We start from the raw sequence: 25,124 nt of genomic DNA on the forward strand, positions 1-25,124 counted from the left end.
CCGTGGAATATAGAGGGAGGGAGGAATCCGTGTGAAGGGGAACACACTCCGTATGCAAGTCGCCAGAAACGCTGAAAGTTTTCCAACCTTTTTTTTTGTAGAAATAGGAAAAAATGCCTTTGTATAGGTGTCGTGAACATGTCGCTAAAAGAGCGAGCCGAGGGATGAGATTAGGCAAATTCATCTTTGCCACATACTTGATGCGTCGACTCAAGCATTGCTACCCCAAGGTCCGGTTTCTTTTCCGAGTCCAGACGAGCCAGTAGTGCGATGGCCGCCGACAGGTGCAAGGTTCGGGCTGCCCTTGCCGCCACTGCCCCAGGATAGACCACTTAAACGTTTGTTGCTCGTACTGGAGGTAGTAGAGGCACCATCCCTGCTCTTGTTGAGGTCGTCCTCTTCTTCCATACTGAAAAGACCTTGCTCTTCCTCGATCCTCTCGCGGTTAATGCTGCTGCTGCTTACAGCACGATCGATACCAAGACGCCCACTGGAGCTACCAATGCTGGATGCCGAGGTAACGCGGTTGATCCCCGGATGGACGGGGTTGCTGGTGATGCCAGTCTCTTCACGAGATGATAGTCGAGTTCGCTGCAGTTGTTGGCTGATCATGCTCATGGAAGCTTGACGGGGAGGCGAAGCTAGGTAAGGGCTCATATCACCAGTAGTCGGTCGATTCATAGCGCGCAACGAAGGGCTGGCTCCCGGGTGGAGGCTTGAGTTGCGTAGTGGTGAGCCGACGTGTCCGAAAGCTGACTGACCTGGGAGGGAACCTGATTCAAACCCTTGCTCGTAGGTCGGTCCTCTCGGCTTGGCCCACATGGACTGGAAGCGCGAGGGGGAGGCGGTTGCGGCCGATGGGGATCCATATTTAAGGTCCGATGCTGTTGGCGATACACCAAACCTGGATTGTGAGGTGCGGTTGTCGCTCTCGCCCTGGTCACGGGAGAAGCGGCGCATCTTTTCCTGGGGTGTGAGAAGATCGCTGAGCGAGTTTGGCAGTAGGTCTTCCTCGAATTTGCCAATCATGTCCGTCTCATCCCATTCTTCGTCCTTGTACGTCGGACGCGCGCCCACACTTGAAGACATGATACCCCGAGACCGATTAGCAGCAAGCTCGGAATGTAGCATCCTCCGCCCCACTGGCTGCTCGACGGATTCTGGCGGGGATGATCCCAATCCCGCAATGCCTCTCCGCAGACCATCTCCAAATGCAGAGTCGTGTAGGTTTCGGAGAGCAGGCGAGTCGGCTTGGTATGAGGATGGCGGAGAGTTTGCAAGGAACTTGGCGGGTACGGAGGAGGCGATGGGGCCATATCGGGCCATGGTGGAGACACCCTGGCTGTCGAACGAGGCTGGGAGTCCTACGTCCATGACGCTCAGGCCCTTTTGGGTTGGCGATATTGGAAGTCGGCCGTTCTCGTTTGGCGGAGAGCCGTAGTTGGAACCTGGGTGGGAAGAGAAAGTGGTGTCAATGGTCGGGATCATGTCGTACTGGTTCTTCTGGTTCGCGTATTCGTCGGGCATGGCGTAAGGATAGCCGGGCTGCATACCGCCCATGTGTGCCTGCATGGTAAGCAGCGAGCTGTTCATAGGTAGCTCCTGATGGTGTGGAATGTTCATGCGGCTGAAGTGGCCGCCGGCATTTCCGCGGTTCACGACATGGCCGTTGGGGAGGATGTGGGCGAGAGCACATTTCTGGCCGAACTTGCAGTTTCCCTGTTTGGGCAATCAGTAACAATCCATCGTCTCTTGCAATCGTCCCACCTTTGTGAAATACTTGCAGGGCGCTCGCTCTGTCAGCGGCTCATCGGAGTGCAAGAACGGGCACGCCTTCCCAGCCTGACATGCGCCTTGCCGGTAGAACTTGCAGGGCACGTGTGAGGTATCTGCCCTTGTCAGCCGCTGTGTGCACACATTGGGCGTTGTCTCGACCTACTCTTGTTGTTTGGCGGACTGCGCGGGCCAGCAAAGCCCATGTCGCGCAAGTTTGCTCGATGCTCTTGGCCATTGATGCGCCCGCCAGGCACTGCCATGGGTCCATGACCGTTTGCGCCCGCCATTGCGCCGTTGGAATGCTGGGGCCGGAGGTCGCGTGAAGCTCGTCGTGATACCTGCGGTGGATTCGACGTGTATGGCGCGGTTGGCGGGTTGAGTTGATGGGAGAAGGGTCCGTGTTGGAGATGCTTTGGTGGGGGCTCCTGGTGGGGTTTCTCGCCGACGTCTGAAGGAAAATTGGTAGGCGCAAAGGTAGCCATAGCTCTGAAAAATGGTAGCGGGCCTCGGGCCTGAATCGGCGGTCTACCTTCGGCGACAGTGAGAGATTTCTCCCAGAGACAAGGAAACCCGAGAAAGAGACTGCTATCACCCGTGAAGAGGGCAAGCTTGTCGGGCAAACGCTAGTATCTACGCGGTAAAGGCTGCAGAGCGGCAGGTCGCTTGTGGCGGACTACTGGAACGAGGACATGCGACAATCCCGCGCCAGCCACGGGGCAATTGGGGACACTGGGGCCTGGGGACAAGGCGAATAAGAGGGGCAGCGAGAAGTGGGAAAAGAGGAAACGGAAATGCAAGCAACGCTGGAGAATGATACGCCGGCTATATCGAATGCCCGTGGTGCTGCCGCCTCAGCGGTTCGCGCGTGATATGTTAATCGTCGCGGCCGCGTGACGCCATAAGAGGACCCTGGACGTGTGCATGGGGGACCTCGGAAGTCGCCATGGCATGCTTGCACCCACCCTACGCGTCGTTCCTGGCCTCCGCCCTACGGAGTTGGCTGCCGACGCGTAGTTGACTCCCCTTCAGCTCACATGGCAGTTCCCGCCTGAAACACATCTCGGACGACCATTGCCGTGGAGTATGTCGCCGCCCAATCGAGCCTTTACGCCTCACTGCAACTCTCGCACCTAGCTGTCACCTGAGGCTGCCATCACGGTCATCTGCAGCAAGAGCGGCGCATTCGTTGCAGACCCATCTTTTCAATTCAGGTCTAGACACACCTCCTCCAAAAACTGCTATGCTAGTCTTGTTATCATCCTATCCTTCTTGAAATCTTCCAACAGTATAACACATATCCAATGAGATAGTACGACGCCTCGCCACTCCATTGACACCCTAGACCAATACGCTAGCTGTGTCCGATACGTAGTATACCAGCCGAACAGGTGTTGTTGTACCACTCCATCTGCAGATCGTCCACCATGTGCACTTGCGGTATGCCCAACAGGTATGTGTAGGCATTGAACTGAATCCCAGAAAGCGCCCGGAACTGGTCGTTGAAAAAGACCTGGGTAAGGTGGCAGTCGATGTACCCCCAGCATGCTGGAATCGTCGCATTCTGTTCTGCAACGAGCACCTCTTCTTTGAGGACAGAGTCATAGCGATAGCCAGACATCCGCAGTGTACAGGGCTCGAGACCGCTGAGAGCGCAACCAAAGTAGGCAGAGTACGCGTTGAACCAGTAGGCATCGACCGAAGCCCGTGGTCCGGCACCAAGCTCACCGGGAAGCATCATACCCGCAAATGGCGTGTTTGGAAGGAGGCGCCCGGTCAGAGGCAGGAACATTGCGATGTTTGGCTGCGAGATAGCGGGGTATGGCTCCCACATGTCAGGTATATATGTATATCCGTTGGCATAGAAGAGGTGGTGGTACGGGTTCGTCATGCCATTGGCAACAAGCAGTATGCTGTTGTCATCACCGACGACTGTGTCATCGAAAGTCAGTGTGAAGTTGCCCGACTCGCCACAAGACGACGGTCCTGGGAGATCAGGAAGCGCCACGGTTGTCGTTGCAAGCATGGTTGTCTCCAAAGTTTGGGTAGGCTCGACCTCTGTGATGGGAATGTCCTGACGCCTCGCTAATGTTGACGTTCCTTCATCGCCTTCTTCGAATATCGTCGTCACCACCGTTTTAAAGCGCCTCGACCTGGATGAAAACACTTCAAAGGAAGGGAGGGCTGAGAGCGGTGTCTGCCGCTCAGTCCGTGTTGTCAACGATATGGTTTGCAAGTCCGATGGCATCAGCCCAGTTACTGTAGGGTATAGTCCTGTCCAGTATGACATTGTCGTCGTGATGTTGGGTGATGGGAAAACGAAGCTTACTGCAGCATCTCCGAACGAAATCACCTTGGTCACGGCCCGGAAGAGAGACGAGGACGTTGCGTTTAGGCCAGAAGGAGAAGGTGGAGTTACTACTGGAGAGGTACTTGTCGACGACGTCAATGTTGAAGTGAGGGTGCTTGGTGAGACAACACCGGAGCTCGCAAGAGACATCGATGCAATGGTGTCGGTCTGGATGCTCATAGTGCCATCAAGCGAGGTTGAGCTGCCACGCAGAGAGCTAGAGCTGGGATTGGAGCTCGTTATGGTATTCGACACCAATAGTGCAGAGGAAGACGTTGAGTTTCTGACGATTGAAGACGAAAAGTTTGTACTAGGAAATAAAGTAGGAAATCCAGTCAAGGTATCTGAGACCAGCATGCTGGTCAAAGACGTACTCAAGGACTGCAATGATGAAGTAGAGCTCGGTGTAAGAATTGAGTTGAGTGAAGAAGCAGACAGTGTAGAGAGTGACAAGGTAGATCCTGTCGGTAGTGTGATCGAGATGCTGTTTGTACTGCTGATCTGTGTTGGAGTTGAACTGATTGGAACCGAGTTACCCGATGTGATACCGGAGTTTGTACCTAGCAATGAGGTAAGAGTCCTTGATGATGTGCTTGAGGAACTCCCAGTACTGCTGGCCAGGCTAGGACTTGGATTAGGTAGGTTCGAGGTGCTTGAAGACGGGCCGGCAGGAGAAGATGTTTCTGAGGAAGGTCTTGGAAGAGACACAGTGAAGCCATCGCTCCGAGTGTAAGATGACACAGAGGACTCCAAAGAGGTCGTTATGCTAGTGGTAAGTGAAGTCAATTTACTTGATAGAACTGATGTCCATGTTGTAAGAACACTCGAAGTCAGCGGTAGACTGAGCCCTGATGTAGGCTGCGAAGACATGCCACTAAACGTGCTCGAAGGTAGGTTTGGATTCAGACCAGGCAGGCTGCTCGATGGGATGACGGATGGGAGACTAGAAATCGAGGGTGTGGAGAAGGTGGATGGCAAGACAAGTGTAGATAGCGTAGTGACGACAGTAGAGAGTCTGCTGCTGGTAGTGATAACGGTGGCAGATGTAGAAAACGACGGATATGGTCTCTGTGGTTGGTTGATCGGTCGAGTTAAGTCCGACGTCTCAGATGATGTTGGGCCCAACGGGGACAAACTCACAGACGACAAAGCCAACGAAGAAGTTAAGGGACTACTTCCAAAGACACTAGTACCGACTGACGATCCAAATGTGAATCCAGAGGTCAATGACGACGTAAACGTTGCGCCTAGTTCTGGAGTAGAAGGGTTGAATATGGACAGCGCAGATGTAGTCGTCGCCTGCGTTGATGATGCGGTGGCAGCACCGGAGGAAGATGTTCCTATTATCGACAACGAAGAAACGATAGGTGTAATATCCGCAGTTCGGGTAATAAGGGTACTGAAACGACTGGGCGGCGAGATACTGTTGAGCCACTCTGTTGTGCCGTTGATGACGGAGAAGTAGTATGTACCTCTTGCAGGATTTGTAGGAGATGCACCGATGAGCGAAACCGTAATGATCGGCCCAGGCACAGTGACATAGACGACGCTGCAGTTTCCATCCAAGCCTTGAGCGGCGACTCCAGGCAGTGCTCTGAGCAGAAAATCTAGTACGACGTAGAAGCCAGCGATAGCCAAGCCAATCAGAACTAATGTCAGGACAAGATCCTGGAGGGTTTGCCGGTCGGTCCAGTGTATCTGAACCAAGGCCAGGAAAAAGTGGTATGTCCACTTCAAGGCACGGCATGGCCACCAGCCACCAGGCTTAAACCCCCACGAGAACTGTTTCGAAGACTTCGTCTTGGGTTGGGGGTGCTGCTTTGGACCTTCCCATGTACTTGAGATGACCGAATCTCGTTTTTCTTGAGCACCCTTTATACGCGACATAGGAGCAGCAGGCGAGGTGCTGGTGGAAGTTTTGGATGTGGTTGCGTCCTTGAGTGAGGCGGTGGCTGGCATGCTGAGCTTGCTTTGAATAGGGTCTGCTAGTAGGTGCCGACGATCAACTGCACTGCTCGTGGATCTGGTTTTGACGTTCTCGTTCACAGATGTCAATGTTGAGGGGATATTGGAGCCACTGGTGCTGCTCGTAGATGTGTTTTCCTTCCTCGCTCTGTTCTTGTTGCGGACTTTGTTCTTACCCATGATGAGAGAGGAAATGCTGTTGCTATGATACACCTGCGAAGATGACGCTGATATGCTGTTGTGCAAAGATTGTATTGCGCAAGGTATTCAAAAGTGCTGTTGTTGTGGTGATGAAGGACAGCAGTAACAGACTGATGCTTTAAAGCCCAGCGCATCGAGAGCGTGCCTGCCATGAGTGCGTTAATAACAAAGTGAGCAAAGACGATGGATTGATAGAGTGAGAACGACGCGAGATGTTTGCAGGGCGTGTGGAAGGCAAGAAATGTAGTGGTTGGTCGCTCTTGTCTCGGGATGTCGCAGCACCCGACGATTTGACATGTATGAATCCGTGCTTGATTAATCCTTGCAAATGTAGCTTGCCTATCGCCATAGTCACCATCATTTGCTCTACTCCTTCAAACAGCACAGGTCCTTTTTCTTCACAGCATGCTCTTAACATACATCACTAGACGGTGAAGTTTGTTGGAGCAGTAGCGACCGGGCAGCTTCTGATTGTATCAACTCTCCGATTACGCTCTTATCTCCCACATCCTGATATGTCCAGCTTCGTTGGCAACTGCTAGTTGCGCAAGGCTGCCTTCTTTCTCCTCCTCTTCGGTCGGCCTTCCCCACGCGACTGCCGTGATTCTGCCAAGTGGCGTCTTTTCTGTAGGCCAGTTCTTGAAAACAGTAGCTGATGGCAGATGCACAAGCCTCATGGCATTGTTCTTCCAGCGACTCGCCATGGCAAGGACTTGGCCATCCGCTGTGAAGGCAAGATGCGAGATGGGCGTCGTCAGATTCTGCAAATCGCGCAACGGCTTCGGTGCCTTTGGGATACCACCATTTGAGTCGGCTTTCGTGCTGTCGACTGACGGGTCCTTCTCGCTCCATGCTCGCCGGTCGTAGACATTGACCACGCCACTTGAGCTTCCAATGGCCACCCATCGATCACCACCCAGCCAGCTTTCACGCCCGCTCTTGCCGCCAAGTGCGATGGTTGTAGTGCCCACGGCACCCTCGTCGTTCCATCGTCCAACGACACCCTCTTGGACGCTCCACTCAGTCACCTCTCCGTTCTTTCCCGCAATGCTCATACCGCTGCCATCACCCCACCACGCGAAGTCTGCAATTCCGCCTCTTGACTCGATGCGCACCTGTGTCGCCCATTGAAGAGTTCTTGCATCTAGAATGTTGACAACACCACCGCCCTTTCTTGAAGAGCCTCTGAGAGCCATGTATTTGCCGTTGGGTGACAGGGAGAAAAACTCCATTGTCCGCTGTTCGTGCTGATGGCCATAGACACGCGACACCTTCTCAACTCTGCCTGTTGCGATGTTCCAGACATGGAAGTAACGGCGTCGTGCGCTAAGGAATATGCGCGAGTCCGAGGGGGAGGGATGGAATGCTGTTGTTGCCAGCGGGGTGCGCTTGATGTGCAGAGACGTAAGAAGAGGGTTCGGGTTGGGCGGGTTGGGGTTGACGTGGTGAAGGTAGAGCGTTGAGCTAGGGCCAGATGAGAGGAGGAGTGGGTACGCAGGATGGAAGGAGAGGGAGGTGACAGCCGACTAGAGAAATGGTCAGTAAGATGTTGGTGTACGATAGTATTGCGCTACTCACCGGCCCGGCCTTCGCGACATCTTTCAATCGTTGAATGTCGATGGTGCCTGCTTGTAATTTTCTTCGCTTCGCCATGCTCCTTGAAGTGCGTGAGAGAATATCCGCATCCTTGAGTAGCAGAGCCAGTGGCTGCGTAGTGAGATCGTCTTCATCCACGTCCATGTCGCTGGCAGACTCCTCGCCGCTCTCGTCGTCATCCATGGTCCGTCGCCGCTTCTTGTTGGCCTTGCCTGTCGCGTGTGCCGCCCAGTCTGGGGTGGGGTATAGCCTCTGGTACTGCTTCCGTAACCGCCGCGTGTATTCCTTGCCATTGACCATGTCGTCGTCTGCCGTTTCTCGCAACTTCCTCAATTGCGGCACCGAAGCCAGACTAACAACCAGTCTTTCGTCGTCGCTGTCTTCCCAGGCGGGTTTGCCGTCATCCTCATCCGACTCGGCTACCTTTGCGGCTACAGAGCCTGCAGGTGCAGGAACTGGACCAGCATCGAAGAAGAATAGATCTTGGTCTGCCACATTGTCCAGGTCGGCCGCCTCTGCTCCAGACTCGTCTAATGAATCTCCGTATGCGCCGGCGGTAGGATCGAGGGAGAAATTCTCCAGGCCTTGACGGAAACCTTCCGAGTCGCCGAAAATCATGCGCTCCAGCTCCTCTTCCTCGGCGTCCTTGGGCAAGACAGGCTTTTCCCGCTTTGGCTCCGTCTGGATATCTATGCTCTCTGCATCGCTGTCTTCGTCTTGAGCGCCATCTTTCCCAGACTCCTCCTCTGTGCCGAAGCCTTCAAAGTCGTCTTCTTGTGGTTCCTTCACCGGCTGCAGCGCGCCTGCATTTGCATCGTCGCCGCCTTCGAGTTCGGGTTGAAAGCGCGCAGGGTTCTTCGCATTCTCGGGTACGTAGCGCTGGTGACCACCAGATTTGTGTGGAGTTGTCTTTACGGACGCCATTGCGAGTTCTCGTGAATGTGCAGAGAGAGCTGCTGGCGCGCCATCGCAAAACTGAGGGAGAAATTGTTGCAGGGATAGCCCTGGTACGCGGCAAAGATAGGCGAAGCTCCGCAGCCAGCACCTCTGATCCACAACCACGCACGACTTGAGATGCACCATGTCCTAGCGACGAGCATGTCCTTCAAGATTGAGCACCTTCCGATAGTGAGACAAGGGTATTGTGTTGATTGACATTGATGCCAAGGCCATGTTCAACAGGTCTGCCTTTTGTAGGCTATTACCCAACCCCGCAGTTTAACGCGCTCCAACTGTAGGAAAGCATTGTCTGTCAGGCCTACACAGTATGCAATCTGGAGCGAAAAACTCTGTCCTTTTACGTCAAGTACGCGGAACGAAAATTACAGCACCCTGAACCGTGAGTGAAGAGAATCGTATATACTCTTACGCAACATGCTTCGGACTGCCATTGGCTGACTATTCCGACTCCGACGCGCATCTTAGGCGATACTTAACCGGGCAAGGCTTGTATGACTCTTGTCCAGGCAGATAGATGGGTATATAAGCACATTTCAGGCCTTGATATATCTCTAGTGTTGTCACATGTCTCATAGTCAAGTCCCATATTTATAGTCGTTACTCTTCTCTCTCACCCCAGACCTCTAAACCTCTCCATTTCCAGGCAACCGACAACATGCCAGATTCAAGCCTCGCCATTTCACTTCTCAAACCCGAGGAAGCAGAACAATATATGCGTATACGGCATGAGGTCTTTCGCAACACCATCAACAACATCCTCTACTCTCGGGGCGAGCCATCTCAGAAAACGCTCGACAGAGTCACAGAAGATATACGTGATGGCATAATCAACAAAGGCATCCTCTACCTCAAGTGTGTCGATACCTCGACTGGTGAGATGGTCGCAGGCGCACGTTGGCGCTACGTCAAGCCAAAAGAAGAAGGCGCGAAGGAACGTACCTGGGAAGAGGTAGATGCTGGTTTCACCATCCCAGAACCGTACGACGAGAGTGACCCAGAGCTCTTCAAAAGTCTCTACACTCTGTTCAACTCAAACAAGCGGGAGATTCTTGGCAACAGACCCTACTACGTATTGGATACGTTAGCCACGCTCCAAGCCCACGAGAGAAGAGGAGCCGGAAGCATGCTGGTAAGATGGGGCTGTGCAAGGGCGGACGAGGTCGGTGTCGAAGCCTTTCTCGAAGCCAGTCCCATGGGGGCGCCAATGTATGCGCGGCATGGTTTTCAGCCAGTCAAAGAGGTGAGTATCGATCTGAGACAGTGGGGTGGAAAGGAGTTGATGAACTTTATCGTAAGTCCCTTTGAGTCCAAATTTACTTTGTACTATGTCTAACATCGTGCTAGCTTATGTTACGACCTGCAAAGCAGTCGTAGTCATCAAAAAGGAATGTGAAAGAGGCCAGTTTCATCATCTCTCTTTATTTGCGTTATTTGCAGGCTATCCTAGTATCAAAATAAGTGGTATGCTAATGTCACGTATGATGGATGCTGCAAACATGAGCATTTTATTAGGGTTCCTTTTCTCCTACGGCTCACACAGCAGATTCAGACATGAATCAGTGTGGTTTCATATATTTGCTGTCTGTTGTGCATGTCAGGAGTTTAGATACGCTGAAATTTGAATCCATTGGCGAGGATTTGAGTGCAATAGCAAAAGGATTCGATTCCAGCATCTTCGAGGAGTAGTATCTCAAATCTTAATGCTCATAGTAAAAATGTCGCCCGAAAGAAGCCATTCATGGTCCGAATGACTTTATGAATTTTTCGTATATGCTACATTCAATTTAAGGCACCATCGGGAAAGCGTCTACTCCGGAGTCCACACCCCCGCGGGTTTAAGGCCCCCAAAATTGGCGACACCGTTTAGCGCATCAATGAGTAAGCCCTAGGGTCGTTCAACTTCGCGCATACCGTCTTCGTCGCATCTGACTGTACTTCGGTATAGTGACTGCATACTGTATGAGCACGTGCAGCCATACGACATCGTCGTCCGTCAAGATGGTCTCAGCGCCTTCAGATGCCCCTTTGGATGCATCTCATCCCACCAATACTACGGCCCAGGAGCCACCAGCATCTAAGAGCTTCTCGTGTGTACTATGTGCTCAACGAAAAGTCAAGTGCGATAAGCGGCCGGATGGTTGTGCGAACTGCACCAAGATCCGGGTTCGATGTGTTTACAAGGCCCCACCTCCAGCCCGACGAAGAAAGAAGGGCGTGCGCGAAATCGACGTAGCTACCAGGTTACGCGTGTACGAAGACGCGCTCCGCCAACTCGGAGTGGAGCCAGAAGACTTGGTCAAGCAACACTACGCGAAGGCTACACGTGGTGAAGAGTTGGTGACTGGATTCAATGGTTTCCTGGAACCACATGGGCCTAGTCGAGCGCGAAAAGCACACGTAGCATCCGAAGTTGGTGTCCTCGTGTTGGAAGAGGGTAGATCGCGATACTTGGAGAACGGATTATGGACAAGCTTGCACGCTGAATTTCGTGAACCCAAGGACATCCTCGATGAGTCTTCAGATGAAGAGGTGTCCGGAGGTAACTACAATGTCCCACTGTCTCCGTCGGCCACGGATGGCGCCGCACTGGTCATGGGCGTGCACTCAACGTCGAGCAATCTTCTGTCTCTACACCCGAACCCGGTCCAGATCTTCAAATTATGGCAAAGCTATCTCAGAAACATTCACCCGCTGGTCAAGATTTGCCACGCGCCGACGACTCAGCAGCTCATTTTAGACGCAAGTGATAATCTCCATGCTCTTCCCCGAGATACCGAAGCCCTTCTATTTGCTATCTACTGTATAACTGTAGAGTCGTTAGAAGATGTTGAGTGCCTGCTGATACTGGGAGAGCCGAAAGGCATAGCGACTCAACGATTCCGGCAAGGTGCTCAGCATGCATTGGCCAATGCAAACTTCTTAAGAAGTTCCAGTGTCATGCTGTTACAATCGTTCACCCTGTTCGTTGTAAGTTTTTGGATAGTGATCTTGATATTCCAGTCTGAACGCTAATACACGACAGCTGTCTCTACAGGACTTCGACGCCAGAGTGATCTGGATCTTTTCCGGTATCGCACAAAGGATTGGCCAACGCATCGGTCTTCATCGTGATGGCGACACTCTGAAACTACCGCCATTCGAAGCAGAGATTCGTAGGCGCCTCTGGTGGCAGATCATGGTGCTCGAAGGCTCGTCTCAGAAGCTCGCTGGAACTGGCACATCTGGTATGATCCTTCGAGGCGATGTGGGAATGCCATCCAACATCAATGACAGCGACTTATTCCCAGGAATGAGAGAGATGCCAAAGGAACACGACGGCGCCACCGAGATGATGTTTTTCCTCATTCGATGCCACGTTGGAGATTTTCTCAAGCGATCAGCGGAAGACCATACTACTTTTGATGGCCTTTGGCACCGACTCAGTACAAGCGCGGTACAAGTGGCTACCAAAGACAAAGCCATCAATGAACTTGAAAACCTTTTCCAGCGGAAATTCCTATGTTATTGCGACCTATCTATACCTTGGCACCTACTATGTATGCATCTCGCCAAGTCTGTCCTCTTCATGATGAGGTTCATGGCTCACAGCACCGACTCTTACAACGTTGATATCTCTGCCAAGGAAAAAGACATGTTATTTGATCTGGCTCTCCAGGTCGCAACTTCGCAGAACCTGGCATACACTACGAAGGAGCTGCGTGGCTTTAGGTGGCATGTCAACCTAAATTTCCAGTGGAAGGCTTTCATATACCTTATCTCTGAGCTCCGTCATCGGACTGGAGGAGAAAAGGTAGATAGTGCTTGGGCAGAAATTGAAAAGAGCTACACTTTCCACCCTAGTTTCGATAGGGATCTCTTGAAGCGAGCGCTTCCTATAGCTGTTGACAATCTCACAATCAAAGCCTGGGGCGCCTACAAAGCAGCGCAGGGTGCGCCATGTACTCCTGAGCCTCATTTCATTGAGCTTATACGTCAGCGTCACCGACAACGCCGTCGTCCAGATCTGTCCAACTCTATCATCACCGACGCAACCCTGCCGGCAATGGCTTGGAGTAACGAGGAAATCAAGATCAAGGATCACATTCAAGAGATTTCTAACGCGAACGATGCGAACTCTTTCGACTGGGCCGAGTTCAATGCTAGTCTGGGTCCGCCGGACGATGTAACAGACCTGGCGTCTTTCGAGTTTCCAGAGCCGATGAACTGGTCAACTCTGGATGATTTTTTGGTTGACTTGCGCAACAATGGTGACGTCGATACTAGTTTTGTGACTTCCGGAAATAGCAAGATGTGAACTTGTCTCAATATCAGGGTATGTAGTCAACGGGAGCAAAGCGGTCCGTGCTTGCACTCACCTTCACTTTCGACTTGAACAGAAAGCTTGTCTTGTGCGCTCAACATCCCACAGACACTCGACCCCGTACTCCACTACAAATATGTCGTCACCTCCATGGCCGAACACGTTGTCACCTCCACGCTTAAATAGGTCGTCACCTCCACTCTCGAAAATGGTGGGAGCTTCACGTCTTCAGGTCGTAGATGCAGTCGAGAGGCAAGCCTCCCACAATCTTGCGACACCAGCGAAAGAGCTGACCTCTCTCACAGCTGTTTCACTTCGGGTGAATATTCAGATTTGACTATCCAATGTGGCGGTGACGTCTACAAAGTCCACAAAGTTGTGGTGTGCACACGCGCAGGTTTCTTCGCTCGAGCTATCAAATTCGTTGGCAAGGTAACGAACGTTTTTTCCATTCATGTTATAGAAGTTGACAACAAGTAGGAGGCTCAAGAAAACGTCATCAATATCCCTAAGACGAACCCACAACTATCGCTTCTCTCGTAAAGTACTTATACTCAGGCACGTACAGTGAAGACCTCTTGGAAAACCTGGACTCTGAGCATACGGAATTATATGATGCATCGAATATTGTTATCAAGCGAACCCCGGTTTGGTGTTCTGCATGGAGACGCGACTATACATACGATTTCCCCCATACCTGTTCGGATGATGAATGTGACGATTGGTGCTTGTGCGCACACCACATCTGCACTATCAATTGCAATTCCGCATGCAAAGCCTTTGTCTGTAATGAATGCTGTTCATCGCAAGTTACCGGATTATCTTCACAGCTCCTTAGTCACTCGAAGATGTACGAGATTGCCGACAAATATGAAGTCACTGGACTCAAGGAGCTGGCATGCAAAAGCTTCACTCTTGCTTGCGAAGCTTTCTGGGACGACGAAGCATTTCCCATTGCCATCAAACATGCCTTCTCTACGACCATAGCCGAGGATAAAGGCTTGCGAGACGTCATCATCAAGACCATCTCTAGCCACGACTCACTTGCACGCAAGGCGGAGGTTCAGGCTGTAATGCTAGAGCATAGTGACTTGGCTGTAGGTGTTCTACTGAAGAAGGCAGGCTAGGATGATGTGGGATGATGATCAAGGGCGACCAGCGATGCCAAACCACCAAGAGATGGGAACTGCATTATAAGGACGATGTGCTATTGGCTCACCATAGTCTCCACTCATAGGATTCAGTCTACATACACAGGTCTTCTTCCATTCAACTGAAAACTAGCTCCATGTATTGCTTAGTGTACCGTGTTCCAGAGCACCTTAGTATGCAGTAGAAATTAACGCGAGTTCGACATACTCATAACCTGGTCCAATTAGTGTTCATGTATCTCTTCTAAAACTAGCTCGAGATTGTGTCTTCGTCTGTCCCATATGGTCATGTTGGAAGGAGAACGGGCAACAGGCAGTGATCCCAGGATAAGACACAACAAGTCGATCTAGTAGAAGCTACGTGCGTTGGTTTGGACTCAACAACATCTTCATTATACGCTTGAATTGCTAAATCTATATTCTGAAAGCCATTACATTAACCTCGATGTGCATTTTACATTAGATCTATCGTCTTCTTCTCATAATTCATAAATCGAAGGCCTCTAGTTGTAGGTGTAGACAGGCGAGGCGGGAAGAGTACCGAAGTCACCAGAGCCGAAGGGGCTGCTGGGAGAAACCTTTCCGCCATTGATGTCTGACACACCGAACCAAGCAAGCTCAGAACCCTTGTTGACCGTGATGACAGCGAAAGCAGGAGCGGGCTGCGCAACGTATCCCCAAGAGATGGTCAAATCAGATCCAGTGGTGCATGGCTGGTTGGCCCAGCTCTCGCTAGCAGCGTTGGAACCCGGCATGCGGATAACAGTGCAGCGCTCGGTCTTGCCGTCTGCTGTAACAGCGAAGTTGTAGTCGCAGCCGGAGTTGCCCTCAATGCAATAACGGGTTAGGTCCGAAATGGTCCAGGTCTTGCCCTCCACAAGCTTGGGGTTGGAGCCCGGTGCTGCTGTTGCAACAGGGGAAGCGACGGCGGATGGTGTAGGGCACGATCCAGGGTGGGCAGGGTTGCAACCTCCTGGAATGCCAGGGATGGATGTGAAGGTCGCGGCGGGGGACTTGGTGGTTGTGTCAAAGTAAGAAGAAGGGCACGAGCCGGGATGAGCGGGGTTGCAACCACCAGGGATACCAGAGATAGATGTAAAGGTAGCGGCGGGAGCCGCAGTAGTGGTATCGAAGTATGAGGAGGGGCATGAGCCTGGGTGAGCAGGGTTGCAACCACCGGGGATGCCGGAGATGGATGTGAAAGTTGCAGCTGGAGCAGCGGTGGTGGTATCAAAGTACGAAGATGGGCATGAACCTGGATGAGCCGGGTTGCAGCCACCAGGAATGCTTGAAGCGACTGGTGTAGCAGCTGAAGTCGACTTGGGCAGAGCAGCAATCTGGGAGGAGCACCATTCGCGGATGCGAGCAGCGTCTTCACCGTAACAAGCGGTCCGATCGCATGAGCATATGACTTCAGCAGTGCCCGCAGCGACGCACGCGTCGTAGGCAGTCACGCATTTGTCGTCCTGGCGCGCGCGGAAAGTAGGAGATGCGGTCGCAGCCGACAGCATCAACGCAATAGCGGCGACTTTGGAGAGCATGTTGGTAATTGTTCGTATGAGCTTCGTGTGAAAAGGGTGTTTGTAGGATGTGTTGAGGGATTGATGGTAGTTGTGCTTGACTGTCGATGGAAGAAGCGGATGAATATAGTCAACGATGCGATGGCTGGACTATATAACTTTCGTGAACATAGCCGTGAGGATATCATTCTCAATTGATGGCATAGCCCGAGTGTGACCGGATGTTCGGAGAAAGCACAACTCAGCACGACCTTGCTTAGCTTTCGAACCATGCTGTGGCAACCATGAGGCTCCCGGAGCGGCGATTTGACGCTCATTGGCTGAAGAGCTGGAATTCTACGATATTCGGCTCTTCTTCCGCCGCAATACGAGGCACAGTCGTATGAGCGACTATCATGACGATGCTACGCTTGACACGAGGGGTGTCCGGTGGTTCGAGGATCTTTTTCGATATTTCGGAAGCATTCCGGCGAGGCTTCATGGGCAGCTATCGGCTAGTTGCTCCATAATTAGGACCACGCTAGCGGCTAACAGATGACAATTGAGCTTGAAAGGTGATCGCCTCGCCTGTCACCCGAGCAGCGGTGACAGAATAGGCAGGGTGGCTGGTAAATGTACGAATGGAATGGACATCGGGTTGGTGAAAGTCCGAATACGACTTCACTAGAAGTCTGTGGGTAGTGACGTGGTAATCGTCTGGCAGCCGATTCTCCACAGGAAAATAGGTCAACGGCAGAGGCCGCTCCGCTGCGCTCGAAGACCGTCGCCGAGCAGCTTTGCTGAAGGAACACGGTGTACGGTCACCATGTGCATCGATGGCTGCAATGTGGAACATCCTCAAGCGTAGGACCATGGACCGGCAGTCGATGCGTGGTAGATCCCCGTGGGCAAAAAGCAGATCATGTCGAGCATTGCGAGAAGAGTCGGGCTCATGACCTCGTTTGACGACATGAATTCCTACTATCTCTCATTCCTTGACTTCTTCTCGTTTTCTCTATTTCGATCTCGGAAAACCGCTATCCTCTGCCATAGCGGAGAAGGCGTTCATCAAGCGGCGGTGCAGGCAGACTGGCGCGTGCTGTACACGTACGACATAGCCATTCAATTAAAAACTCTTCTATTCTCCACCTGGAATGAATATGCGACACAGTAGTATGAGACAAATTTGACGAACTTCGAAGGCTGGGAAAGTAGCTTTGGGTGCGCTGGGCGACCGGGCGATGGCGCTACATCACATCCACGCTAGCCTAGCCGTTAGCGCAAAGCCACGCCGCTCGTTTCCCTGTAATCGTCATCGTCAACAGCAAGAGGTTGGAACAGCTTGCCAACAAAGCTTTACCAAGCACCACAGACTCCCGACCGAGACCCACTATCAGTAGCTGGGCTATACAACATGGTTCCTTCTACTGCCGACACTCCCAATGTCGATAGCCCACGTAAATTGCCTACAGCCGAGGAGTTGTCGGAAGCGCTCAAGATTGATGTATACGACCGAGAGGGCAAGACCAAGGCGCTAGGTGACCTAGTCAAAGGGCAGAGGACTGTGTTAGTGTTCATTCGGCATTTCTGTAAGTGTTGGGTAATGTGACTAATGACAGCCCTGGGCCCACATCATTTGTAAGGGCCGTCAACCACTGGAAATTACCAAAGCGATTAAGACCGGGATACAAGAGGATGGAGCACTGACGTCTGCAGGGTGTCTGAACTGTCAAGCGTACGTTCGCTGTATCAGTGAATCTATACCACCATCAAACCTGCCTGCTAATACTCAAAGTACGCATTACCAATGGAAAATTAAGATAGTTTCAACTAACATATAGCACCCAGTCCTTGTTGTAGGATGTGGCTCCTACCAGCCCATTGACACCTATGCTACGAACTCATCCTCAAAGTACCCCATTTACACTGACCCAACACTCCGCCTACACAAGCTCTTCAAGTTCAAGTCAAACCTAGCTGAAGGGAAAGCTGGCGATGAACAGCGAGATTACATGCGCAATGCGGGTAGTACCATGTCCAGGATCTTTGGTGGCATCAAGGGTGCATTGGGGAATCTACAGCATGTGAACTCTGTAGGTCCAAAAGCCTTGAATGGTGGTGAGGTGGTTTTGTCTGCCGGTAAGTATCACTTGATGCTAGCTATGTTGTAACTTCTCAACTATGGTACTAATAGCGATGGTGTACAGATGGCGAATGCGAGTACATGTACCGTATGCAGAATACGGTCGATCATACCAACATAGCGGAGCTGGCAAAGATGATTGGAGCCGAATACATACCCGTAGATGGTGAAGAGAAGAAAGCGCAGACTTGCAATGAACCGGCTACGTGAGCGTTTGGAATTGGATCCTACCACGAGAACTGCCCATAGCAGACACAGATTGCTGAAAAGGTTTGAGGACGTCTCCGGCTTTCTTCGTATCTGTATGTTGTGATGCTGTAGCATCAGACTGCATAGGGGATATGGCCACCTTTGATGAGAAAGAGAAGACGAGTGTCCAGCTGCGACACCCATATTCCAGACCTTTTATTGACATGATGCTCTTTGAAGTTGTTTCTCTTGTGAATATTGTTTCAAACGCATAATCTCAATATCCGAGGATTCTACTACAATACATTATCAATCGGTTTTATTTGCTTTGAGAACATGCATGAGAAGGTGGTCGAGGTCTCAACATGCAGACAATTCACGGGAGATGAAAAGGATATCAAAACTGTTAAAACAAAATACATTGGCAAATTCATGGGTATATCTAACATGTCGGTGATCTAGTGAAGTCATTACGCAAGTCCCAAATCTATATTTCCTGTCCAGCGGCAGCGATGTCTTTCGCTTCATCTCTCATTTTCGCAACTTCTTCATGTTCCCTCTTCAACGCTCTCCAATCGAACTTTTCAAACGCAAAACTCCACGTCTTCTCGGCCACACTCAACATCCACTTGCTCATGGGGCCAACATCGTTGCCGTGGAAGCTCTTCCTTCCCACGTGCTGAACTAGTGGAGGGGTGATTGCGTATCTCAGCTCTCCTCTTTCGTTGGCAAAATCCTCCGTGATGACGTCCATGTAGCCGAGATGGCGCTCTTTGAAGTAATCAACGAGTTCGCCAGCTTTGACGGTAGGAAAGACGAAGGCTTGACTGCAGCAGGCGAAACGAGGCATTTCGTGGACGCCGACAGCCATGGGTTGGACGGTAATGCGACCGAGACCGAAATACGTAAGAATCAATATGCCAAGTATGGTGTACATTGCCAGGAAGCTGCGGGGTGTCACAAGGGCGAGGGTGAGTTTCGTAGTCGGCTGTGCGAACCGAAAGAAGAGAATAACGATGGTTGGTACCATGGCCACGTATGCCGAGTTTTTCAGGTATGTTCTCCACTCCTCAGCATTCCAGCCCAGGAACTCTTCGGTGTAGAAGAGGCGCAGATAGAGGAAGTCGGGTTTCGCCCGCTGCAACGCTGCCTGTTGTTCTGCCTCCTGAATGGCAGAGAGAGTACGGTGGTACCAACCATCCACGGCTACGGTATCGTCTTCGAATAGAGCCACATAAGGCGTAAATTTCTCTGTACACTTGTCCAACAGATATTGGTAGTCAAATAGACCCTTCTCCAAAAAGTTGTTTCGTGCTTCCATGATACGAATATACTGCATGCGGTCGAAGCCATATCCGTAGGTCAGTACTTCATCGGCAAGACCGGCCAACCACTCCTCGTTGTGTGCAGGATGCGCTTCGGGGTTCGAGTGCGGTATGAAGACGATCAGGTATATCTCCTGCCGCTCTTCGGGCGTAAGACCGTCCAGCAACGAGCCCACGGCGTCTGGCAGGTATTGAGCGCCGTCCCGCTGGTATGAAGGTATGCCCACGCATAGTTTTCGCTGCTTCTCACCACCAGCCTTGGTCACATTTGCGGGATTGTAGGACGAAATGAAGGACTCGGCTTGCTGTCGTCTAATGGCGGAGTAGCGGGGGGCATAGCCTTTTCGTGGGTTGAAGAAGACGGATGTAGGGTCGCGTGCTGATATCGAGTTTATTGTGTAGAAGAAGCTCACGGCAACAAAGACGGCGATGCCTATGACAAGGCGTGAGGGCGAGAAATGCATGATGTGCGGGTAGTGAACGAGAGTGAAGATGGGGCCAGGGTATTATCGCATCGCTAGTCGAAAAGTGAAAGTGGAAACGAAAGTAAGGCCGGAGGGCAGGTCATGTCATCGTCAGTGTTGGTGGTGGACAAACAGAAGGAGAGATGGGAAAAAAAAGACAGGAGCGACGCGCGCTCAAGATGAGGCGGCTTGAGTGGCCGGAGCTGAGGGTCCACCAAAACGGCGGATCTTGCCTTACGAGGATCTGCCGTGGCTGACGAAGGATAAAATTAGCAGGCCAGCATGTGCGTGGGTCGATGCTTGCAACTGCTGCTGCTGCTGGTGGCGGTGACGGCAACTAAGACGACGCGCAAGATTGCCATGGCTGCCGCTGAAAACGCAATAAATGAAGGTCATCAATGCCGAGTCAATAGGGGAAACAAGTAAACAGTGACATGGCAGACTCGGTGCCACTCGGTCATGTCGGCGGTACTCGCACGTGGGTGCCATGGTGGTCAGTCATGTCATTGCTCTTCATTTTAAAGGATCGATAGGAGAATTCTAGGGACGAGGGACTACGGGTTGAACCGATGGATTTGGCTCCTGGCGCCTCTCTAGCGTGACAGTGACAGACGGCTGCGACTCCGCTTCATCCTTCGGTAATTGGCAGACGTTTGGCAACACCATATTGTTTGTTTCATGATAAGATTGCCGAGTCTACAGGACTGCTTGGTGTCTTGCGCGCTTTCCTGCACCCAAGACCACGACCGCCTCTCACCACATTCATGTCAAGATGCGATAGTTGCTGTAACACGTGCGCACGCATGTTGGCGCGCCACAGCCGAAGTGGCGCGATGACGAACATGGTGAAGTCGACATCTCATGCCCGCTGCACTGCGCATGCATCGCACTGAGTCACACAACTCCATCGTCGCTGCTTTGTAAACATCCTCCCAGGGCCTGTAGCATTGGGACGTCTTCTTTGATCCAGTCATAGTCGTTTGACTCACCAGCCTTGATCCCCCGCTCACCTTGGAATCACTCATATAGCGTTCCAGACAGCTTCCGCCTCGACGCGCACAACCTTGGAAGCAGCAACCCTCGCTCGGTGCCATGCCCAAGAAGCACACCCCCTCGTACACGACTGCCAAACCCTCCTACGTCCACCCGTCGCTGCAGAGTTCGCGCTCCCCCGCTTCCTCTTCCACGTCGTCGGAGCCCCAGACCGTCAACCAGCGCATACAACAGCTGCGTCGCGAACAAGCTCCCAGAGCAACGCCCGAACAGCGAGATGAGCTCACATCGGTAGTAAGCAGCCGTACTGTCCCGCCGGAGCTGCGGCGCATATTGCACATACCCGAAGTTAATGCTCCTAAACCAAAGGCCAACACACGGGCGCGAAGGGTCATGGGCGGCGTGAGACCGCCCCCAGGTCCTGCCGCACCTACGAGCTGGTTGCAGACGAGTCGCCATGCGCCAGCATATACGAGAAAGAGGAAAGCTGAGGCAGACAAAGGGGCCGTGAGGTTTGGAACGTTGGCCACAGTGACCAACCAAGAATACAAGGTACGGCGCTCCCCAAAACGTGGCTAGCATACGAGGGAGCTCGTTTTTTTTCAGCTCGTACCCACCCAAAACATACCCTGAAGGCATACGTACTGTACCGCGTTAGCACCCAATGAGAGAGTAACAGAGTATACCTTTGGGGCAAGTTTTGGTGTCCAGGGAACTACTCATGAAAACGAGCTCCTTCGCACTGGGTCTTCAAGGCTTAATCGTCCAATGCAGGCTTCTTACTCATGACAGCGCCTGCCACCGCCGCGAAGCCTCGTCCACTACTGTCTACGGTCGTTTGCCCAAAATTGGGAAGAGCTCATCGAGTACGAACAACACTACATAACATCCCTACCGACCTCGCTGAAAGAAGCACTATTGAGTTATCTGACATTATACGGGGAGAAGGGAAGCCTGGACTTCAAGTCGCTCAGAATTCTGTTCCAAGATGAAGAGGGCACTGGTACAACAGGATGGGAGGAAGTCCAATTCCTCGATCTCAGCGGATTATTGAGCGAACGCTTCAGGATCAACGATATTGGAAAATGCGTCAAGCGTCATAGTGCTATTACCACTATGGATGTTGCGGCCCTTCGCGTCACTGACGAAATCGCCGAGTCCTGGGAAGAGGAAGTTCGAGAGAGCGTGACAATTCCCTCAGTACCAGCGATGAAGCTCCAAACTCCCTTTTTCAACAACTTGAGCCGACTGTCTCTTGCTCATCCTGGGCAATGGGCGTCATGGCCCGATCTACTTCGCATCTCGCCGAACCTCAACAAGATCACGCATCTCTCCCTCGCTCATTGGCCCCGTCCCACAATGACACCAAACGCCAACACCACATCGATGGTTTCCCAACAAACAAGTGTTTCACTAGGAGGATCACACTTCTATTCCGATCTCGACGATGACTGGCATGAAGCTACTAATATCTTACGTCGCTTTTCAAAAGATACATACTCGCTACAGTGGCTCGACTTAGAAGGCTGTAACTGGCTTAAAGCCTTGACGTCGCATCCCGGTCGCACAGCTACGGATACAAATACGGAATGGAACACACAAACTGGAATTCCTGGTCCAGATTGGAACGACGCCTGGCGCCGTATAATCTACGTGAATTTCTTCCAAGGCTGGATCCCAAGCGACAGTCAAAGTCTACAAAATATGCCTGCGGGCATTGTACCAGTGCAATTACTCCGCTGGCTAAGGGATAACAAGGACAAGGAAGGTGTCAAATGGCGTCTGAATCCACAGGAAACCGGGCATGCGGTGGCGGAGTGGGTGAATAGAGAAAAAGTCGCTAGACTTGTTGGCATGGACATCCAGGGCATCCGTAAACGAGGCGAGGGCGCCTGGTGTCGCATCGACTTTGGATGGGGAGCTTCTGGCGAGAGGGTGGTCTGAATCGAGTGGAACACGTATTCAACCCAATAATCCCTTGATTCTTCTACATTTCTAGCTGTGATGCAGCGTCCAAAACTGAATGACTACCGCCGAGATATATGTGCCGACATATCCGATAGGTATGATATCGAGCAGCAATGCGACTATTCATAACCTTAATCTCCTGAACCCCTTTAATCAGCGTCGACACTTTGATGATTGTTGAGAAACTACTCCTCGTATCGACAAGATAGGGCTAATGAAGATCGCATACCCACATTTTGTACTAGCTGACTCGCTAACGCAGGTGCCTCCCGAGTTAAGCAGTAAATGGGTACGTGCGGTCATACACCGTACAAGCATGGCTGGGCATGGTGGGCTCTTTTACGACCATGGAGGAGTCCATTTATTCTTAGTACTTCATGATGCTGGAGCCAGCGACGCGCAGTTTGAAGCCGAGGAGCGCTGACGAAATCGGCTCTGCACAGCCAACGCTACTATTCATAGACTGCGGAGTTTGGACTGCTGTCCTAGTATCGATGGTCGGTCTGGATTTAGATACTACCTTTTGTAGTCGACGCGGAACTCCCGAGGTAGCACAGCCACATACCGGATGCAGCTATAGCATGGAGAAAAATGCTGTATTGGTCAATCGCTTGTCTCTTAGCTGAGGTTGCGCAATATACACTGTAATGCATTCTAATTCCGGGTACTGTTAGTCCCAAGACGTTACGTTTTGCTTCTCCCGCCTCAGAAACCGTCAACTCTAAACGGCATAAACGGTAGCGATGCGCGCGGTTGTTTGCTTTTCGAACCCAAGACTTGACTGCGGGTAGGCCCAGCCGAGGAACGGAGCGTTTCGGTAAAAGACTGTTCCCAGCGGGTATCTGAAACCGTGACACACGAGGCTGTAACGTTTTGTGCTGACAAGAATTGGAGGTCAAGAAGCTGACGCGTACGTTACGGGTAAGCAAGTGACCGAAGACTGGAGTTTTGGTATGGGGAGAAGGCAATCAGATCTGGGTGGACATCTTGAAAGGGTAATTTGCTAAAGTGGGTATTGATACAGTCGCAAAGCCATAATTGTTGCGCTGTTGCTTTTGCACGGCCGTTATTCTAGGATGTCTGTAGAATCACTTTGGTAACTAGACGTCGTCATGTCCTTATACAAGCGTCTGCGCTTGAGAGTAATGCGTAGAGCCGGCGGACCATTGTCCATAAGAGGGAGGCGTCTTAGTTCGTGAGATGAACGATAGCAAGCCACCCGCGTAGTGTAGATGTTACAAGGGTGCTATAGCCTCAACACCGGATTTGCCGGAGTCGCTGTTCGCGGAAGGTGTTGGCATTGCTGCCTCGTATTCGCTGCGGCCTTATCTCTCAGCTGGGGGCATGCCATGCTCACTACATCAAAGTGCAGAAATTCTTGTTCTACTCCTAACAGCGAGTTAAGGATTTGTAGGTGTAGTACTCTGATCCGAGAGGCGGGGCGATTCTACCAAGCCGCGCGGGCGGGGAGGGCGGAACCGAGATAAAGTGTCAATGACGTGGTGGTGGTCGATAAACTCGCGGCTTCATTATCGCGATAAGACGCAGGTCGAGACTCCCACCAGTAAGCGTGCGAAGTGCAGAAGCGTGCCGTAGTCATGAGCTTAGCCAGATAGGTCCCACAGCAACCAAGCGTGAGTTGATGCAGCTACACATGTCTATAGAGAAGAATGCAGCCCGGTGCAGGTCGTCAGCCAACGAAGTTTAAGCGGCGGTAGATGGCGCGGGAGGGCTATGCTGCAAGAGGTAGGACGCGGCGTTTCACCTAGTTCCTTCCGAGTCTGCAGTCAACGCGCGTCTGGACAACGTAGAATCAAGGCGGCCCAGATTCAAGCTTCGAAGCAACAACGGGTGTAACAATCGTAGTGCCACCACGGCATCTAGAACCGGCTGCGTTAAAGCATCACAAATCCTGGGAGGAAGGACGGTTGTATTCCCAGACGTTCCTGCGATGTGAAGGTGGCGTTCGTCACCGTTGCCATGCATTGCCCCATGTCGCCGCCCAGCTAGGGCGTGAGTGGACGGGATTACTCAGGTCGTGACGAGGTGAGAAGAGGTATACCTGTCATGAGCAGGCTCTCCACTCGGCATACACGAGAAGCGTGGAAAGCGTGAAAGATCGCCCCAGCGTCGTAATGAAACCAGGATTGCTGAGGGGCGTGTAGAAAGACGAGGCTCGGTGCGCCAACTGATTTGGAACAAGCTTTGCCGCGATGTTGAGTCGGCCATGGAACATTCGTCGACGAC

The 25,124-nt window shown here is 52.0% G+C and overlaps 12 protein-coding genes across 12 annotated transcripts; 6 read left to right on the forward strand and 6 right to left on the reverse strand.

Annotated features, from left to right (window-relative positions):
* Window positions 1-210: 210 nt before the first annotated feature.
* AA0111_g2411 (hypothetical protein) lies at window positions 211-2,258 on the reverse strand (the record flags this gene model as incomplete). The annotated part of the gene is made up of 3 exons (XM_028648180.1): window positions 211-1,719; window positions 1,768-1,889; window positions 1,940-2,258. 3 exons carry the CDS (start codon window positions 2,256-2,258, stop codon window positions 211-213), a joined length of 1,950 nt encoding a protein of 649 aa, XP_028510287.1.
* An 869-nt stretch (window positions 2,259-3,127) lies between these two features.
* AA0111_g2412 (hypothetical protein) lies at window positions 3,128-3,799 on the reverse strand (the record flags this gene model as incomplete). Its single annotated transcript, XM_028648181.1, has 1 exon — window positions 3,128-3,799. One exon carries the CDS (start codon window positions 3,797-3,799, stop codon window positions 3,128-3,130), a length of 672 nt encoding a protein of 223 aa, XP_028510286.1.
* Window positions 3,800-3,998: 199 nt separating this feature from the next.
* AA0111_g2413 (hypothetical protein) lies at window positions 3,999-4,856 on the forward strand (the record flags this gene model as incomplete). Its single annotated transcript, XM_028648182.1, has 1 exon — window positions 3,999-4,856. One exon carries the CDS (start codon window positions 3,999-4,001, stop codon window positions 4,854-4,856), a length of 858 nt encoding a protein of 285 aa, XP_028510285.1.
* Window positions 4,857-4,997: 141 nt separating this feature from the next.
* AA0111_g2414 (hypothetical protein) lies at window positions 4,998-6,268 on the reverse strand (the record flags this gene model as incomplete). The annotated part of the gene is made up of 2 exons (XM_028648183.1): window positions 4,998-5,066; window positions 5,264-6,268. The coding sequence occupies 2 exons, from the start codon at window positions 6,266-6,268 to the stop codon at window positions 4,998-5,000; spliced, it is 1,074 nt and encodes a 357-aa protein (XP_028510292.1).
* Window positions 6,269-6,777: 509 nt separating this feature from the next.
* Window positions 6,778-8,809, reverse strand: AA0111_g2415 (hypothetical protein; the record flags this gene model as incomplete). Its single annotated transcript, XM_028648184.1, has 2 exons — window positions 6,778-7,815; window positions 7,868-8,809. 2 exons carry the CDS (start codon window positions 8,807-8,809, stop codon window positions 6,778-6,780), a joined length of 1,980 nt encoding a protein of 659 aa, XP_028510291.1.
* A 691-nt stretch (window positions 8,810-9,500) lies between these two features.
* On the forward strand, window positions 9,501-10,219 carry AA0111_g2416 (hypothetical protein; the record flags this gene model as incomplete). Its single annotated transcript, XM_028648185.1, has 2 exons — window positions 9,501-10,136; window positions 10,190-10,219. 2 exons carry the CDS (start codon window positions 9,501-9,503, stop codon window positions 10,217-10,219), a joined length of 666 nt encoding a protein of 221 aa, XP_028510290.1.
* Window positions 10,220-10,843: 624 nt separating this feature from the next.
* Window positions 10,844-13,139, forward strand: AA0111_g2417 (hypothetical protein; the record flags this gene model as incomplete). Its single annotated transcript, XM_028648186.1, has 2 exons — window positions 10,844-11,812; window positions 11,868-13,139. 2 exons carry the CDS (start codon window positions 10,844-10,846, stop codon window positions 13,137-13,139), a joined length of 2,241 nt encoding a protein of 746 aa, XP_028510289.1.
* Window positions 13,140-13,993: 854 nt separating this feature from the next.
* AA0111_g2418 (hypothetical protein) lies at window positions 13,994-14,272 on the forward strand (the record flags this gene model as incomplete). Its single annotated transcript, XM_028648187.1, has 1 exon — window positions 13,994-14,272. One exon carries the CDS (start codon window positions 13,994-13,996, stop codon window positions 14,270-14,272), a length of 279 nt encoding a protein of 92 aa, XP_028510294.1.
* Window positions 14,273-14,799: 527 nt separating this feature from the next.
* AA0111_g2419 (hypothetical protein) lies at window positions 14,800-15,837 on the reverse strand (the record flags this gene model as incomplete). The annotated part of the gene is made up of 1 exon (XM_028648188.1): window positions 14,800-15,837. The coding sequence occupies one exon, from the start codon at window positions 15,835-15,837 to the stop codon at window positions 14,800-14,802; it is 1,038 nt and encodes a 345-aa protein (XP_028510293.1).
* A 1,372-nt stretch (window positions 15,838-17,209) lies between these two features.
* On the forward strand, window positions 17,210-18,148 carry AA0111_g2420 (hypothetical protein; the record flags this gene model as incomplete). The annotated part of the gene is made up of 4 exons (XM_028648190.1): window positions 17,210-17,384; window positions 17,512-17,589; window positions 17,644-17,934; window positions 18,003-18,148. The coding sequence occupies 4 exons, from the start codon at window positions 17,210-17,212 to the stop codon at window positions 18,146-18,148; spliced, it is 690 nt and encodes a 229-aa protein (XP_028509988.1).
* Window positions 18,149-18,614: 466 nt separating this feature from the next.
* On the reverse strand, window positions 18,615-19,916 carry AA0111_g2421 (hypothetical protein; the record flags this gene model as incomplete). The annotated part of the gene is made up of 1 exon (XM_028648191.1): window positions 18,615-19,916. One exon carries the CDS (start codon window positions 19,914-19,916, stop codon window positions 18,615-18,617), a length of 1,302 nt encoding a protein of 433 aa, XP_028509989.1.
* A 1,092-nt stretch (window positions 19,917-21,008) lies between these two features.
* AA0111_g2422 (hypothetical protein) lies at window positions 21,009-22,853 on the forward strand (the record flags this gene model as incomplete). Its single annotated transcript, XM_028648192.1, has 2 exons — window positions 21,009-21,461; window positions 21,702-22,853. The coding sequence occupies 2 exons, from the start codon at window positions 21,009-21,011 to the stop codon at window positions 22,851-22,853; spliced, it is 1,605 nt and encodes a 534-aa protein (XP_028509986.1).
* Between the last annotated feature and the right edge of the window lie 2,271 nt (window positions 22,854-25,124).

Source organism: Alternaria arborescens, assembly GCF_004154835.1.
Source record: "Alternaria arborescens strain FERA 675 chromosome Unknown contig_4, whole genome shotgun sequence".
Lineage (NCBI taxonomy): Eukaryota > Fungi > Ascomycota > Dothideomycetes > Pleosporales > Pleosporaceae > Alternaria > Alternaria arborescens.